The sequence below is a fragment of the Vanellus vanellus genome, assembly GCF_965231255.1.
Source record: "Vanellus vanellus genome assembly, chromosome: 14".
NCBI lineage: Eukaryota > Metazoa > Chordata > Aves > Charadriiformes > Charadriidae > Vanellus > Vanellus vanellus.
In genome coordinates, this window is record NC_138919.1 from 18,357,285 (window position 1) to 18,375,276 (window position 17,992).

Below are 17,992 nucleotides of genomic sequence, written 5' to 3' on the forward strand. Positions count from 1 at the left end.
ACGCAAATGTTGAATGCTGCATGGTAACAGTAATTATAGATGGATCTTGGAAATCACGTATGCAATGCCGACTTCGTTTATTATTTCTTTACTTTTGTATGATTACTTTGTAAACAGAATGTCAAATCAGATGTTTTAAAGTTATTACTTTAATGCAAAGGATAATGAGATTTCTTTGAAATGTAAACGGTTTGAATATTTATTAGTTCAGTGTTCAACAAAATGCGTTACCTTAGGGCTTTTTACCAGCCCTGCCCTTATGTTAACAGGAAGGCCTAGGGAATCAGGTAAAAAACGGAAACGAAAAAAGTTAAAACCAACATAAAACCTACTGGAACTATTTGATATTCAGGTAGGACCTATATGCTGAACATCCTAATAGCACAAGTACTGGAAAACTTAATCAAATATCATCACTTCAACTTAATCACTGTTCAAAATCTTGACACTTGCTACCTCAAGGCTGCAAAGAGATTAGATTTGATTGGCTTTGATAATTCTACCTGCTGGTATTTTTCCTCTAAGCTCCACATCACCATCAGCATCTTACATTCTCAAGCTACTTCCTTTTCTTGCCTTTTTTGGTTTTTTTTTTTTTTGGAGGGTGCTAATACTTCAGCTTCTGAAATCTCAAGTTCCATTGCCTCTGCTTTTGTTCATTATTATTGATTTCTGAGGTCAAAAGATCACATAATAATGCATGAATGAATTGCCAGGTTACAAATTACTGTGTTCCCAGTCATTGGCTATAAGACATTGAGTGTACATACAGCAAATACTATGATATGCATGACCATCAAATCCATGTTTTGGCATGAACTGGGATTGATTGTACATGCACCTGAGATGGTCTGATGATCTGCCTACCTGACAAGCAAGATGCTTAGAAATACCATGTTTTTGTGTTGCAGGGCCCTGTGTTACTTACACCAGAAAATTCAGCTCTTTTTTTTTTTTTTTTGGTTTGTTCAGTCTCAGTAGGATGATGACAGTCAGTCATCAAAATTCACGAGGTTTTCAGTGTAGTGAAAAACTCTAACACCCTCTCAATGCAAAAATGACTGAAATCCTTTGGCCAAGGTATTACCAATGTATAATGATGGCAATACACATTCCAAATCGAATATGGAATTTCCATTTCTTAATGACTTGAAATTATGTAAACTGCAGCACTTTCAATTGATTCTAGTATTTGGAGTGGGAATGATTTGGATTTTGCAGTGTATGTGCCTAACGCATGGATGATGGTGAATTTAATTTGAAGCACCTGTTTTTGCACATAAACTCCCAATGGCAGTTTTCGTTTATACTGATGTATCATTTCTAAAGATTGCTAAACTTGATATCCTGTTTCAGATTAACAGGTATTTATTGGGAGTAGTATGATAGAAGCAAAGATTTTCTAAAATTCAACTTTAAAAGTGAGCATGTAAACTCAATCAAAACAGCATTTAGAACTTCTTGTCCCAGGTTAGTGACTCTTCATGCAGAACAGTTTTTTTTTTTTTTTTTAAGTCATCTACTTAGAGGATCGGACCTTTGATTCTAATCATAGAGTTATTGTATCTTTTTTCTCTCCTGCAGATGTAAGGTGAAAATAAGCTAGAAAAAAAACTTCTCTCTGGGACATGGATGTACATGGTTTGTTACATTCCTGAACCTACTATGTATGGTGCTTATTGACTGTATACTTTATTTGTTCTCCTGTGTGAAAAAACTGGCTTAAAAGAACACTTAATGAGAACAAAGAGACAATGTACATTTGTTTAATGTGACATCAAAGCAAGTATTGTAGCACTCTGTGAAACAATAGGAAGCTTCCCTGTCCAAAAAAGAAAAAAAATGAAAGAAAGAAAAACAGAAAAGAAAAAAAGACAGTTGAATGAATGGAGGATACCAAAAGTACTCAAAAACATGACAAAAATCTAAGTGAATAGTGGATTTCTGTCAGAGCAGTCAACGGTGCTTTACGTCAAGAAATGTGCCTGCGTTCTTGATGAAGATGGATGGACACTGACGGACTTCAGGCACAAAAAAGCAGGAATGTATGAAATGATCAAATGCCACGCAAATACTATAGAACAATACATCCTTGCTTGGTGGTGTTTTAAAAGTCTATACAAAAAAACCTTCTGGGGAGCCTTAAGTGGATTTTTTTTTTTTTTTTTTACACCATAAAGTGATTATTAAGTTTTCTTTTTACTCTTTGCCTAGCTTTTTATTATCTCTTGGACTACATTTGCCAATAACACGTATAAAAGACTGGTATAACAATAAGCAGAACACAAAACATTATGGTATTTCTCCTAGTGAGATGCAAACTAATGAGATGTATTAAAATAAAAATGGTATACCTATGCATAATTTTCTAGACGTTTCTTGGTTTATGTTCCCCAACCTCCCCCGTAATTTAAAGCATTACATAAAAAGAGAAAAAAAGAGAGATGCGCGTAAACAAATCATAGGATATCCATGCAAAAATCTTTTTTTTTTTTTTCCTTTAAGACTTATGCCAGTTGCCTACTAGTGATATTGTGTTAGCAATTGTCATTCTTATCAGTATACGGATACTTTTATTTCACATGTTGGAGCTGTGTGAAATGTACAAATTCTTGTATCTGCATTGTACAATGTCATGGTGGCATGGGAACTACCTTGCTGCAAATATTTGAACAAAACCTAAAATTCTTTATTTTTGGTAAAATGTTATGCTTTATGTGTATTCAACAGAAATATGTGTTTTTGTAAAGGTGAAGTTTGTATTTTTATCTAAAAATTAACAGTTTTATATACCTGAGAAAGCCTGCTATGTTTTCTTGAACCAAAAAAAAAAAAAAAAAAAGAAAAAAGAAAAAAAAAGCATTTTGTGGTCATATTTTTCTAGTAGAATAGCCCAAATAACATCAAAATCTATTTTAACTATAGCAGGGCAGATAAAATACTCTGGCACCAGCTCCTGTGTTTTCAAAGTGCCAAAGGATTAAATGTTCAGTTCCCTGTGGATTACAGTGGGAGCCACACGGCTAAATCCTTCTGTACTGCTTTGGAAATGTCGGGCTGTGCCAGGTATGACATGGCTACTTGCTTGGCCAAAATCCCTGCCCCACCCCAGTAGTTTGGATTATGTACCCTTTGTTTTAGTTGGATTATCACATTGGATATGTAAAATGAACTACTGGATTCTTCTATTTGTGAAACCTCTACAAAGAGATGAAAGAGTTTTCTTAGTTTGGAACGACAAAAAAGTTTGTCTTGAAGACAGTGTTTCCACTCAAATAAAAAATATCTTCAAATGTGAATGAACTGCAGAACCTTAAAACAACAAAAGAGAGAGAGATTTTAAACCTTTCCATTTCCTTAAATATAGTTCAAACATTCCCCTCCTGTTCCAATTTCAACCAAACAGAGCAGTGTTAGCTAACAGGCATTATTGGCTTCAGATGCTAATGCAGAGATAGAGTTAGTCACCGTTCTATTTTGTGATCATCTTCCCAGTGTATTTGTTGAGCACCAAAACTGGAAATACATTTAACTAAGATTGTCTGTGCTTGTTTTCCACTAAGTGTACTGTTCACAATGTTATGCACATGAATGTATGTGTCTGCGTTTAAAAAAGTGTATAAAATGTAATTTATATATTTATGTTTCAGTGGGATGCCAATAATGTTGCTCCGTTCCTTTTTTGTCTAAAAGATATCTAATGAAAAAGAAACATATATCCATTAAAATCATGTAGATGAAAAACATTATGTGACCCACTCAGACACTGTGCAGGTATGAAAGGATGTCAAAGTCACTTAAGTGGAATAATTTGCAAAACAGCTCTCTGAGAGTCCCGTGGTTGCACTAGCATAAGAAGGTTGCGGTCAGATCTGTGGGCCAAGTTCCCTGGAGTAACTCCATTGAGTAGAATGGAGCTCTGCTGATTTACATCACGAGTGAGTCTGGCCCTATGTTAAATTCTTGGGGGGAAAAAGCATACTGAGAGGCATGCGTTTTATTGGTGCCAGCAAATAAATGTGTTATGCAAATTCAGAAAAGCAGGAGAGAATGAAGACTGAATGGAGTCCTTTCCAGTAGTTGTTTGTTTGAGACTTGTCGTCTCGAGTTAATTTTGTTACTAGGGATGAGATACACGAGTCTTTGTTCTCAAGCACAGTGTTTATATGGCATGCAGCAACAAACACAAAAATCTCAGGGCTATATTCTCAGCTAGTATAAATTGGCAAACGTTTTTGACTTCAGCTGCCCCTAAACTAATTTACATCAGATGAGGATCCAGTCCACGGTTTTTAAAAGATGAGGAGTAGTGTCATGACGTGAGCATCGCTCCCTGTAGTCCAGCTGAGATAGTACCCACCAGCCTTTAGAACGTTACAGGCTATGGTAGTAGTCCTTCTTCTTCGAGGTGGCAGATACAACCAGAAGGAACAGTACCATTAAAGGTTGTGACACAGGAGACATTAATTCAAAGTTAAGTTGGACATTTCAAGGGCCATATCCTCAGCTGGTGTAAATCACCATCACTCCGTTGCCTGCAATGGAGCTGTACCAGCTTACACCACTTGAGGGGCTGGTCCCTCATTCTTGCTCATCCCTTTCGCTACTCGGTCCTGCAGGGATCTCGGATTGTCGTGTACTGTTAATGTAATCCTGTGTTCTCTAATACTTAAGCACAATAAGTGAATATAAGAATGAGTGTCAGACTTAACTTTGAATGTCCAAGCTCTGAAATGGTTTGTTTCACCATTGTGGCTGTAAATTAAACGGTTCTCTGTGCATTTGTGAATGCCGTGTCATATCTTCTTCCGCTGTCTACTGGAGGTGGACTCCATCTGGACTTTTGAAGTGCAGCATGTGGAGTGTTAAAGGGAAGGGTGTGAGCAATTGGAGCCATGACATACCTGATGGACAGCTCTGTTATTTGTGGGGCGGGGGGCTAGGAGGGGGCTTAATGAAGGAGTTGAAGATGGTGGTTGTGAGTCATGTTTCCATACAATCCTTTAACACCTTGTCGGTTTTGTCCTTGCACATACTGGGTAGAGATTGGGGGTAAAATGTGTTTCTGTTTTACATTCTGCAGTCACTTCCTCTGTCTAGAGATTCTGAAGTTGTTCTGATTTCATCCTTTTTGAGGTCTTTTGTGGTCAGAAAGTGTATGTGTAGTAGACTGCCCAAAAATAATCTCAGTGTTAAATATGGTGCATGATCACTGCTTCTCTGGTCAATTCATTGCGTTTAATTCTGTGCTTCATCTTTCCAGAGCTGCCCTTCAGTTGCTTCTGTTGACTGAAACCAAAGATTACGTGCCAGTTTGCTTTCCTTTTCTCCTGTCTTCCGTCCTGCTTGGCCTCTGCTTTATTAGCCGGTGCACGGTGACTACAGGCAGTTGCTCCGCTCCAGCCCTGGAGGTTCCTAGGCAACTCCAGTGCTTCTGTGTCTCTGAGCTTAGGCTTTTACTCTGCTGGGAACAGCATCTCACAGGTCTCCTCCCTCCGATGGGCTTCAGCGTTCCAGCTGTGAGGTTCTCTTGGCTGTCCTCCTCGGGTCCATGTTGCCTTCCTGTGGTCTACTTTCCAGCTGTTCTCTGCCTGACTTTCCCATCTCTCCCTTTCTGTCTCTCAAAAATGGTTTTCCCTTCCTAGGATCTGTCTCATCATATATCTCTTCTCTATCCTCCTGCCTGACAGAACAGCCTTTGATCTCTTTATCTCCAAATCAATTGCTTTATCTAGGCATATGCCCCAAGATCCTGTCTCCCAGACCCACCAGCCCGTAACTGACCGCCACATGAAAGCCAAGTGCTGTTATAGAGACACGGGTTTGGGGACAGAAAAAGATTAATCTTTGCATTTGGAAAAATACTCATTACTGAAGGCTCCCTGCTAAAGCTCCGTCCAATTCCAGCAACAGCGTAACTCTGGACTAGTGGTATTGAAGCTGTTCCAGACATCTGACAGTTCAATTAAGATCAGTGGCCCCGTTTATAATTTAATTTGAAAGTGTACCCAAAAGCAAAGATGAAGTTTCAAAGCTACCTCAGATTTGCACGCTCATATTTTACTGTAATGTGCAGGAAATCGTGTTTGTAGGCCCCTTCCATAGCTTTGAAAATCTTACCCTGGATATCTATCTGACCCTCTCTGGGGCTGGAAATTGTGGTTGCTTTAAAACAGAAGCAATGTGGAGGTTTTCAGTGAAGTAATTTTCTTGGCATTTCTGATACTCAGCTTCTAGTACTAGCAGATCTCAGAAACCGAGTCAGGTAAAAATTGTTTAAACCTGTAAGCATCCCACTTAAGTTTGCTTTAATTTCAGGGAACAGGGACAAGCCTATCAATGTCGCATTCCTCAAACATCAGCCTGTGTTTTGTATTTATTGTTTATTTAATTACTGTGTGTTTTCCCACATTGTGATAGCGAGGTGTTATTCCATGTCTGAGCTTTTCTGTGCTGTTCTTGGCTGTAGCATCTCTGTGGCACAGCCTTGAACTGGTTTGTACTCCTATCTATCTCCTCTGAAATAAAGAACTATTGTTATCCTGTTTTAGGCGAGCCCGAGGCATGGAGAAATGACTGTGCAAGGTCACACAGCAAGGCTATGGCAGAACCAGGGATAGGACTCAGATCTGAGTGCTCATCCAGTGCCCTAAATCACACGACCATCTTCCCTTTTCAAGAATGAATCCTTGCTCCCTTAGAGCTAAATACTGAAAAGATTGAGGGTAAGTCATTTTGCCTAATTATTGTGCATTGGATACATGATCAAAACCCACTGCCATGTCCTCAGAGAACGTAGTGACTGCTGAAAACCCAGCTTTGTGCCGGTGCAGTTGTGCAGCCTTTTACGCTATCATGAGCTAGTCATTTCCTGCATCTCTGAGGAGTCAACCTTTCGTGACTTACAGTGAAAATTATGCACATAGAACAAATCCAGACTCAGATTTTATGGGGATTTACAAAAATTCAGTGGTCAATTTTCATTGTACTTCCCTTCAGTTCCGCGTCATTCGTTCCTTTTATGGTGTGGGTAAGATTTCCTAAGGGAACTGGTTTTATCGTGGGCCCAAACCTGAATTTTTTTCCCAGGCCCTAATGTGGAAAAGCACTTTAAGTGGTGCCTGTGTTTGCCCTTCTCCAAACCAGTGCCTGAGCACGTGTGTCACTTGGACAAACATCCCGTTGACCTCAGGCGAATGGAGCAGAGTCGATGCTTTATTACTCTCTTTGAGTAGAGTGTGCCTTCCTGACCCGGGATCCCAGTTGTGGGATGGGGGTCTTCGTGCTCTTGGAGTGTCGAAGCATGTTGTAAGCAACCCCAAAGATGAAGGAACAAGAACAGAATATACAGCTAGAAAACCAGCTGGGAGACTTGTACCTTCTTCTGCTCCCAGGGAGGTTGCCATTTTGAAATATGTATTTGTTCTTTTTTGGGAAAGTACTTTTCCTGGTGTGGGTAGTTCAGGACTGCCAATTACTAATGCCAGCGAACGCATTTAAGATTATCTTTTTGTGTACCTCAGAGAATATAATTGGAGAACTCACAGTCATATCCATAACAGACACATTTGAGATGAGAAAAAATAATGAGAGCGAATTTCGTGTGAAATATGGCGATTTTTACTTTAGGAAAATAAAGGAATTAGAAAATAAGATGAACAAGACCCAAAGGTTGGTCATTCACTTTTCAGTTGTTGAATGTTACCTGTCCCTTTAGTCATTCTAATTATTTGCTGCATCAGGCTAAATTATGTGCTGAAGTCACTCACGACAACATGTAAAAAGTTACGGCTGGTTCTCGTTGAACTGCTACCTACTATCATGGCATATGACTGTGAGGTGGGGCCTGCAATCACGGTTGTAAATCAAAGAACAAGTCATAGGTTAGGTACTGTTTTCCTTAGATACTGTCTCTAAGTTTGTATTCCGTATGCTAGTCTCTTGAGTGACGTTTGGTGAGCTTTTCAGTTAGGTGTGAAGTCAGGGATGTGTAGTTCCCAACCTGAAACTAAGGAAATGCTCGCTCTTAGTCTTGTTCGTAATCAATAGATGGAATTCTGGCAACATCCTGGTGGTAGAATTTCTGTCACTGAGGGTTTCAATGCCACATTCTTCCAGTGTTACTTCTTCCCCTAGAGGGGAATCCAATCATGATTACTTTTGACTCCTTAGCAGGCCATCAAATATGACTTGGTTTGAGTTTTTAGTATCTAAAAATTCCCTTTTGGACTGATGCTTCTGCGCGCCAAATGTCTTCCAGGATCTTAGATAAAAATACACAAAGGCCGATTTGTTTGCTTCAACAGAAAAGAAATCTGCAGATGAAGGCTGGAGTAGTCCCTCAAGCAGGGAAAGAAGGGCCAAGTCTGTAACAAGTGTTGCACACTTGTTTTCCCAAGATCAGACGTGGTGTTTTGGCCTCTGTGTACTATCTTTGATCTTGCATAATGCAGGCAACTGGTTTTACTGTCCATCTTTGAAATTGAGAGTAGCTGTTAAGATCAGGTATGCAAAAACCAGAAGCACCCAGAGATGCAGTTGAGCCCATAGCGCTCAAAATCCCCTGGGGATTTTGAAAACATCTTGATTCTTGAAAGTAATCATGAAGAAGTAGAAGAAAAGCATTTTAAACACTTCTGAAAATCCCACCCTGGTTTATTTGGCAGGTGAAAAAAGAATCCAGGAAATACACTCCATCTCATGATCATACAGTAAAAAAGTAGGTGTTTGTGGAAAATGCTCATGCTTAAATCTTTCAGCAGTTAATGATCATCTTTATAGACCGTAATACTTGAATACTTCACTTATCGATACATCAGGGCTTGGATGAACTTTGAGATGTATGAAAGTGGGACACTCCTTAGGCCAATGATAGCTCTATGTTCTAGTAACTGATCAACCAGTTACATAATTGGCCAGGTCACTAACTTCATAAATAGGTACAACTCCGGTGACTTCACTGGAGATGACAGTTACCTGAGAGTTGACCCGAAAGTCTTGCCACGAAGCAGATAATGGTTTCGTATTTTGCTGTTCGGTGATGGTGTAAAAATAGACTCATTTCCTGGAGCAGTTAAACTAAGAAGACCTGGAAAAGCAATTTCCCACAGAGACTCATCCACACTGGAATTTGCTGAGGTCCCCGGACGTGAACATGTGCTGTTAGAAAACATAAAGCAGCAACTTTGTTTAGGGAAGCCTCTGACCTGTCAAAAATGCAAAGCATTTGTTAACCAGACTTTTCCTTGGCAATTAGCGGGTAGAATTACTCATAGAAATGGTTTTGTTTGCTCATAAGGGGAGAAGCGAGACATAAATTCAAGATATCCCCTGCCTGACCACAAGAAAGAAGACTGTTCACAGAGGGCCTTGTGGGTGAAGTGCTGAGTGGTCTCAGCTCCCTTTGGGGGTGAACTCAACTTGTACACCTTGGTGAAGTATCAAGAGCCCTCCAGAATTGGTGGACATCCCTTGCTGGGATGTTTTTCAGCAGCCTAAGGGATTCGGGCATCCAATTTTAACTCATTTTTACAAGACTTTCAGTAAACCTCAGTTGGCTTCAAACCGCATCTCTCTGTGCTCTACAGAGAGGCTAATTTTGACCCAGGGATGTCGCCGTGAGTGTTGCCGTCCTTTGCTACGTTGCAGCGCTCAAGCCCCAGGTTAGCTTGCTGTTCTTCGGTGTCGGTGTTTCCCAGCGGTGACTTTTCAAGTGCCAGTTGCGTGCCCCATTCCCTGCTGGGACAGCCTGGCAGTTCAGGCGGGGAGTTGACTCTCCAGCCATGCTTCACCTTTTCCTTAGCATTTTGCTTTTACATGTCTTTTCTATACAAAGGATACAAAGGTGGTGCTGGTTTAAGCTGAAGACCAGGGAAGTTTCAAGAGGCCACATTTTCTGCTGTGGGCCCTGTTCTGGTGGAGCCTGTTGCCCAGCTGTGCCTGCTGTGTGGGGCCAGAGAAGGGGGGAGAGGTGCTGCAGCACTGCGGGGAAGCCATGAGATGCCTCCTTGTGCTGGAACGGTCCTGCCTGAAGACGCATCCTCCCTCGCTGCCACCGAGCACTGCAGTTTCTCCCTTCCCCCTTGCCTTGAGGGCTGGCATTTCCCTGATGCCTAGTGTCCTTCATGCAGGGGAGGGCCTCATGATGCATGATGTGGTTGAGGAGACCGGTGCCTACTTGGCAGCAAGATTCCCATGCGGACTGGGGCTCTCGGCTCATACGCTTGGGAGTGAGCACCCTTCTTGGTCCAAACTCGCCCGCAGTAAAATGAGCTGCTCAGATGTCTCCTTGGAGCCAGGAGGCTCTCAAATATATCGTCAGGATCTGAATTCTCCCTTGGCTGCAGTGGGCTTCCACAGCAAAAGCCGCAGAAGCAATTTGTCACAGATAAGAGTGGTTTTGTTAACAGGCCATGTATGAGTCCTGGAGGTTAATGCTCAGCTTGCGTACTCTACTGATTGCCACAAACACTGCTTTTAAATCAGATATTGTCACTATTTGTTCAGGGATACCCGTTTCTCTTCCATGTGCTTCAGAAGAGCTTGCCTACCAGCTCGTATCCATTTGCTGTGAAGAGCGTGGTGGCCGACGCAGGAGGGTTAGGCTGGGTCTGCGCCTCCCATGGGGGTTTGGGGGCCTTGCGGCTGGCGTTAGCAAGTGCAAATGTTTCCCATTAGTTCCCTGTGTTCCCCAAAGTTGTGATTCAGCAAGAGAGTCAGTGGAAAGCTGAACTTGAGGCGTGTGAGATGTTTCTTTGAAATTACTCGTGAGCTGCAGCCGAAGAGCCTGCTGTGCTAGCAGAGTGTAAGCTTAGGCTTTGACTTTGGTGCATTGCCTGGAGCCATTCTAGTTTCAGAAGCATCTGCAGCCTTTTGGTAAACTATTCGGTAGTATTGAGGGAAATCGTTAACTATTCGGTGGCTTTCTGTCAGCAAGCTCAGCCTCACTAGCAAGCCCATAGTGATGCCCGCCCTCTCTGGGCCTCTAAGGTCTCTTCCTTCCTGATTTTCTTCAGCATGTTACTTTTCTAAGGCAAGTGAAAAAAAAAAAAAAGAATCCCAAAATAGCACCTTAAAAAGGTGGGAAATGAAGCAGGTCATATAATCTCAATTCCTTTATCTCGCTTAATTAAGGAGAAGTTTGCCAATAGTGATCTGGTGTTTCCTAAAACAAGCATACATGAAGAACACTTTAAGCAAGTTCAAAAGAATTTTCAGGCTAGATCAGGAAAAGATAAAACCAGAAGTGGAAACTTCTAATACACTTTATAGCTCATTACTTACAGGAAGTACATTGTTGCATAGGATACTAATGAATTCTGCAGGATGAGGTTTCCAAAAGAAAAAAAAAAATGGCACCTTCCGTATCTTAGAGGAAAGGTCTCGGGGCTTTTTCAGTTAGGATAGTTTCAGAGTGGACGGGCACGGACATACCACCTGGAAGGTCTCTGCCGCCGGGAAGAGGCTTTTTAAAGTTTCAGGTGTGTACGCTACTGAGTTTCTGTAGCAACTTCCTGGTCTGGCTGCGAGAAGTGATAAAGGGAATGGTAAAAGTCTATCTTGTTTTCAGCTGCCCCACTCTGCACCCTGGGAGGCAGAAGCTCTGCGCTGCGTGTGTCTAGCGGCAGGGGGGACAGCAGGAGCGCGGCTGAGTGACTGAGGGGGACCGCAGTAAAGTTGGTGCCGACGTTCTCACTCAGGCAGTGAGGCCGGCAAAGCGAGAACAGCGACGGGGGTGCTCAGACGTACCACTGCCACTGGCCTGGGAAATTGATATTGGGCAGACTCTTAACTAACTCAACTGAAGAAGTAATCCTAAAATCCCGGGTTCGGACAAGGGCCGGAATCCCAGGCTACTGGATTTACTGTGAGTGAGTTGATGCTCTCAGAAGTGTTGGGAAACAGGAATAGTTCATATTTGTAAAGCACCCAGAGATCCTATGGCTGACAAGTGACAGTTTTCTGCTGTTTGAAGAGTTCCCTGGTGTGAGCGGGCCCCTCGGTGGCGACCGGAGAGCTGAGGGGCTGTGTCCAGATGTGCTGTCCCCAGGTCAGGACCAGCCGGTGTTGGCTGTGCCTCTGTGGGGTGCGGGTTGTTGCACACACGCCGGTCACCTTGCTGTCCTCCGCCACGGGGACACGTCCCCTGCCACCTCTTGTATTTCACTCTGACTGTAAGGATAGCTCTGCTCTATGTGTGAAGGTATTTTAGGCATCTCCATCAGGGCTGAAGCAGACAGGTGATGAAAGTTGAGCATTTTTTTCTTCAATACAGGCAAGATTCTTAAATATTGGGTCAGTTGTTCTTTGTAGATTTAGGCACCTCGATACTTCCGAACTTGTCGCTGGAAGGCTGTCGTACTGAAAGCTAAGAGGCATTTGCCCTCTCTGCTCGTGCTTGAAAGTGAGTTTTGGGCTCCTAAGTCACAAAGATGCTTTTGCAAATGTTGTATCTGTCTTTCTGCTTCTCTGTAAATCAACCTGCTTGGCCTGAACTGAATGTTGAAATAATAAACCGCCGAAGGACAGTCTGATCACTTCTTTCAGCGTGTTCCCCTTACGGAGTGCTTGGGGTCACATGGCATCTGCTCTGACCGTAAGGACCTGCTTTCTGGCGGCTTTTTTACGATGCTGACAAACCCCACATTTTAACTAGCTGTTAAATGAGCCAGCCAGTGGTGACTATTCAGGCCAGGGATTAGGAGAGTATTCTTACTGGGATACAAGATGGCTCTGTCCATGTGCTGGCCAGGGATGAAGGGCTGGAAAACTGTATGGTGGAAGAGACTATTAATGTGATTTTCCACAACTTTCCTTGCAGCTGCATTTTTGAGGAGGGAGAGATGGCTAGGCTTGCAGTAACATGTTGTGCCGTCATAAATGCTACAGCCACCATCTGTTTCCAGCCCACGACTTGAAAGAAAACTGAGCAGTAATCTCATAATTCACACGAGCATTTTACACTTGTGAACCTTTCCCAACCTTTGTCTAATAATGAGGGGAGTGCATGGTGCTAAGGTTTGTATTTTTCCTGCGCATATTAGTGTTTACTTGTATATCTCTTTCTGTTTTGTTCTGGGTTTTTTTTGTTTGTTTGTTTTGTTTTGTTTTTTTCACGGACCCATAAAAAAAAATTCTCTGGGATGAAAACTGGACCAGTTCCACAGTCAAAAGAAACATAATAAAGGCAAAATCCCGATTCCATTGACCTTGCTGGCAAAATTCTCCGGGAGGAGGTGCATTTAACATTCCTCGCTGTGTCTGTCTTGGTTCCTTGTCGATTAAGCGAAAGCAAGCCATTAGAAAGTGAAGAGGCAGGTTGCTGAGCTGCCCTTGCCCTGCAGAACCAGAGCTGCTACAATAGCTGGACATGCGCATTTTAAACGCGCGCCATCAGATAGGATGGCAATGGTAGGTTGGATTTTAATGAAAACAAATTCTTCTGCTAATCTTGGCTTCGGGCTGGCCCTCCGTGGGGTTGTGGGTACCGCCTGCTGTGCCCAAGACATGCTCAGGTTGGAGGCTGCTGGCGGGTGGGACCGACACAAACATCTGAGGGTGACCTGGTGAGCGACCGCGCTCTGTCCTCTTGCAGTGCCCTCAGGGAAGCCGAAGAGCGGAGATCCTTTATTTGATGGAAATACTGCTCTCCTCCAGCCTGCAAAGCACGGCTGACATCATTAAGGATTTCTTTTTGACTGTTCTGCACAACCGAGGGCTGCTGTTTCTCTGGGCCTCCTCTCGTCTTTGGACCCAATTTGCACGCCTCCTCCCAGCACAGCCGAACTGGCTGAGTGAACTCCTGCTCTTCTCTGGCCTTAGAAACAATGACTTTCATCATCTTAACCAGACTGCAGAGCAGTTTCAGGATGAAAGGGCTTCTCATTTCATATATCCCACTGCTGCTAGAACTATAAATCCTTGATGGACTGAGTTTATAGCAAACTGCTGCTGCAAGCAAGTGAAATTTATTTTGTGTTGTCATATGTATGGTCAAACTGTCCAAGAAGTTGCCAAACAAAGAACTGAGCTGCTGATGGGCAACCAATTCAATCTGTTCTCATTTTATTTAAAGATAATAAATAACTATCAATCAAAGGAACTTATTTTGATATGTGCTACCTGTTGGGTGATCCTCAGTATCTCCAAGGTGTGTCCGTAAGTGGAAGAAAGCTGCCAGCTGGTGCCAGGCTCAGCAGACATGACATGAAGTTCCACCAAGGAAAGGTTTGTGGGCTCACTAGGGTTGGGGACAGGTTGAGGGACAGTCCCTTTCGGAGCACTACTTGCTGTTCTGAAGGTGTTTGTTCAGGTGGCAAGGGTGTGCAGAGGCCACATCCAGTTGTGTTGGCCTCTGCTTGAATCCACGACAAAGCTTTGTGGACCTGTATGCGGCAGTGGTCTTTCTTCAGTCTTGCAGTTTGGTCAGAGATGGATTATTGGTGGATCTCTGCGGTCTAGAAAGCTGGCCCGGGTCTATCTTGGTGCCTTGTGACGGTGGATGAGCTAAAAAGGAGATAGTAGAAACTCTTCAAGCTGATGGGTCTGAATCACATATAATTTCTGTATCATTTTCTTAGTGAGCGAACAAGCCTAGAAAGTAACTTTATTTTTACTTTTTACCCGGGCTAATTAATTATAGCTGGGGGTTTTGGGAGCTGTCATAACACCCTTTCCCTGCTTACTCCCGTCGTCCTGCCGGATTCGATCCCTGCAGCTTCCCACCTCCTCGTCTGCCCGGCACACGTGCTGCAGGAGCCTTCTCCCGCCGGCGCACGCGCGGTAGCTTTGGTGTCCGCGGAGTTACCAGCATCTTTCCCGATGGCTGGTTGTGCGTGAGAGGGAGAGAGAAGGGGCACGGGAAGGATAGTGGCAGGGAAGGGCTCCGACACGAAATTCCCAGGAACGGGATTTCCACATTTTATGAGCGTTCAGATGGAAATGCAGGGGAGCTGAGTTATGACTCCTTAATCCTGCGTTCTCACTTTCCCCCCAGCAGCCCCCTCCCCTCGAGCGTAGGTAATACAGAAGCTTATAAACAAATCCCACCGCGTGAAGAATAGCCGGGGGGGGGAAGGACCTGGGTTGGGGCTGTGATGGATAGACAGGTGGAAGGCGGCAGCAGAAGGGAGGATGAATGGTAAAAGCCTTTGATGGAAACACTAAAGAGCTATTGAAAATCCGCGGGGTGGGGGGAGGGAGGAGAAAGAATAGCAGGAGGAGGGAAAGCAAGGGAGCCGTGCCCCCCTTCCCCCCCGCCCTCTTTCTCAGGATGTTGAAAGTATTTGTCCTTCGTTACAAAATGATTGAACTGCCGCCAGGCCAGGCCACCCTTCCAGCCATTGCACTGGGAAACTGGCACTTCTGAAAGCCTCGTCGCCTCTCAAATTTTATAGCTTTCCCTTTTTTTTTTTTTTTTTTTGTGGGAGTTTTTGTGCTGTGCTACTTGCAGGATTGTGTTCAGATTTGCCGCATATCAAAGAAACTATATTTTGTTGCTCTGACAAACACGGAATCCAGGTAATGAAAGGAAGAATTAAAAAATAAAGGCCCGTTTTTATCAGACTACCCAGCTGTCTGCCTTTCCTTAAGTCAGAATTTCATGCATTCGGTATTCGCGGAGCTGCATTCATATTCCTTTGGTTTCTCTCTAGCACTTTTTGAAAGAGGAATTTCATCGCGTAAATAAAGCTTCTACTTTATTGATGTCTCTGTGTGCACAAAAGCGGTGCCTGTTCTTCATAGTCAGAGTAGTGAGGATGATCCTGTTATATCACAATTAGAATGGTTTTTGCACCGGACGGAGGCAGACAACGGTGGGAAAAGATAATCTGTCTCCTTTGCAGAATGGTCCCTGAAGTTGTGTCGTGTCTTTGTCCTGCAAGGTCTAGAGATGGGAAGAACTATGGAAGATCTGCATGTGGGATTGTTATTGCTGCTGGGGGCTGGTTTTATAGCATGCCTTTATATGTGTATGTGTTTGTATAAGCCTTATATGTATTTATATAAGCCTTGGGGAGGGCTGAAGCTGCGTACGTTCTCAAGAATTTGATCTGGGTGTCTGTAGGTGCATCCTCCACCCAGGCCCTTGTCAACCAGAGGAGGACCTGGGGCCGTGGGGTCTGCCCGATGCCACCCGTGTGCCGTCGCTGTCGGAGCGGTGCCCGGGGCGCGTGGGGTGCTGCCTGTGCCCTGGGCGCACTGGGGGGGTGCGTGTCCTCCCTCCCCACCGGCCACGCGGCCCCAGCGCAGCCCCAAGGGAGCTCCTCCGGGTAAAGAGTGCAGACGAGCAGCTGTCCGTGCCTCCAGGATTAGATCCCGGGATTAGGTCTCCGGCAGGCTGGCCGTGCCATATAATTAAAATAGGCCCAGGAGAGCGGAGAGGCAACACGCAACCCATACACAGCTGAGTACTGGGGGGGCCGGGCTGGCTCGCACACCCGCTGCGGCTGAAAGCAAATCTCTCCACTCACATAACTTTGCAGCAGCACCTTCCACCTAAACATCTCCGGTGCCTCGTTACACTCGTTAATTTTCGCGGTGCCCCCCGAGAGGGGTGATGCTGCCTTTATCCCCATCTCGGAGGGATGAGGAAACGTAAGTGGTTTGCTCGAGGTTCGATGGGGAGTCGCCGGGGATGGAGGTTCAGCCTCCTGCCGTCGAAGGACTTGGCTGCGGGGAGCGAAGCGAGCGGCCCCCGCGGTCACCGAGCCGGACCGGGACGCGTCATTCGCACTTTGTCTCGGAGATGCTGCGCCTGGGGAGGTATCGCTGTCCCTGCGAACTAACTCACCCCCTCGTTCTGCAGCGTGGGCGAACGCTTGTCACCGCGCCAGGATGACACAAAGTCTAGAAATTATGATGGCAATTCAGGTCATGGTGTAACGGGGGGAAAAGTGCTGCCTCAGAAGTGTCCCCGTCTCGTGTCGCTGCTCGTGATGACTTAAGCTGCAGGACACGGCTGTGGCAAAGATCAGGTTGGAGCTGATACGGATCGTGCCTTGAAATAGCACTTTCCTTCTTACATTGTGAAAATTGCAGAGGTATGGGAAGTGAGGGAAAATGGGATTTCCCTGGAGGTTAAAGATTTTCCTTTAATCAGCTTTCATAATGTTAATTAAGCGTTTGGAACAATGGCTCGGTCCCGGGATCCGCCCGCTCTTGCGTAACTCTCACAATACCGTTTTCACTTTCATGTTTATTTGCCAGCACGATTCAAAGCGAGAGCTGAGCACGGCTCCCGCACCGGGGAGCTGCTTGGGTTTGGGGAAAGCTCAGCTCCCTCTCTTGCCTCTCCTCCAGAGAGAAGCCCCAAACTCTCCCCTCCTGGGAAGGAGCAGCCCAGGGGGGGTCACAGCACTTTGTCTGTCATCGCTGCCCCATCTGCAAATGGGGCTAATAAAAACTTACTGGTATTTTGAGACCGCTATGTATAAATATATACCCACCCATGTGGAGAAATGGGTGTGTTTATAGTGCGTACATGGATTATTCTGGGTAGGTATGTGTCCAGCTCTGGAGCCCCCGACGTAGGAGAGACACAGACCTGTTGGAGCGGGGCCAGAGGAGGCCCCGGAGATGCTGGGAGGGCTGGAGCCCCTCTGCTGGGAGGACAGACTGGGAGAGGTGGGGGGGGTCAGCCTGGAGAAGAGAAGGCTCCGGGGAGACCTCAGAGCCCCTTCCAGTGCCTAAAGGGGCTCCAGGAGAGCTGGGGAGGGACTCTGGATCAGGGAGGGAGCGATGGGATGAGAGGGAACGGTTTTACACTGAAAGAGGGGGGGTTTAGGTGAGATATTATGAAGAAATTCTCCCCTGTGGGGGTGCTGAGCCCCTGGCGCAGGGTGCCCCGAGGAGCTGTGGCTGCCCCATCCCTGGGGGTGTTCAAGGCCCGGTTGGACGGGGATTGGGGCAACCTGGGCTGGGGGGAGGTGGCCCTGCCCAGGGCAGGGGGTGGTACTGGGTGGGCTTCAAGGTCCCTTCCAACCCAAACCAT

At 44.9% G+C, this 17,992-nt stretch overlaps 1 protein-coding gene across 1 annotated transcript in view; it reads left to right on the top strand.

Annotated features, from left to right (window-relative positions):
• The window catches only part of PDGFA (platelet derived growth factor subunit A), a gene marked incomplete at its 5' end in the record, with an annotated part of 92,279 nt that overhangs the window by 20,310 nt on the left and 53,977 nt on the right, over nt 1–17,992 (top strand). The window contains one exon of the mRNA XM_082490755.1: nt 6,552–6,725. Within this exon, the coding sequence (XP_082346881.1) occupies nt 6,552–6,685 (134 nt within the window). The 3' untranslated portion in view covers nt 6,686–6,725. The remainder of the gene's footprint in view (nt 1–6,551; nt 6,726–17,992) is intronic.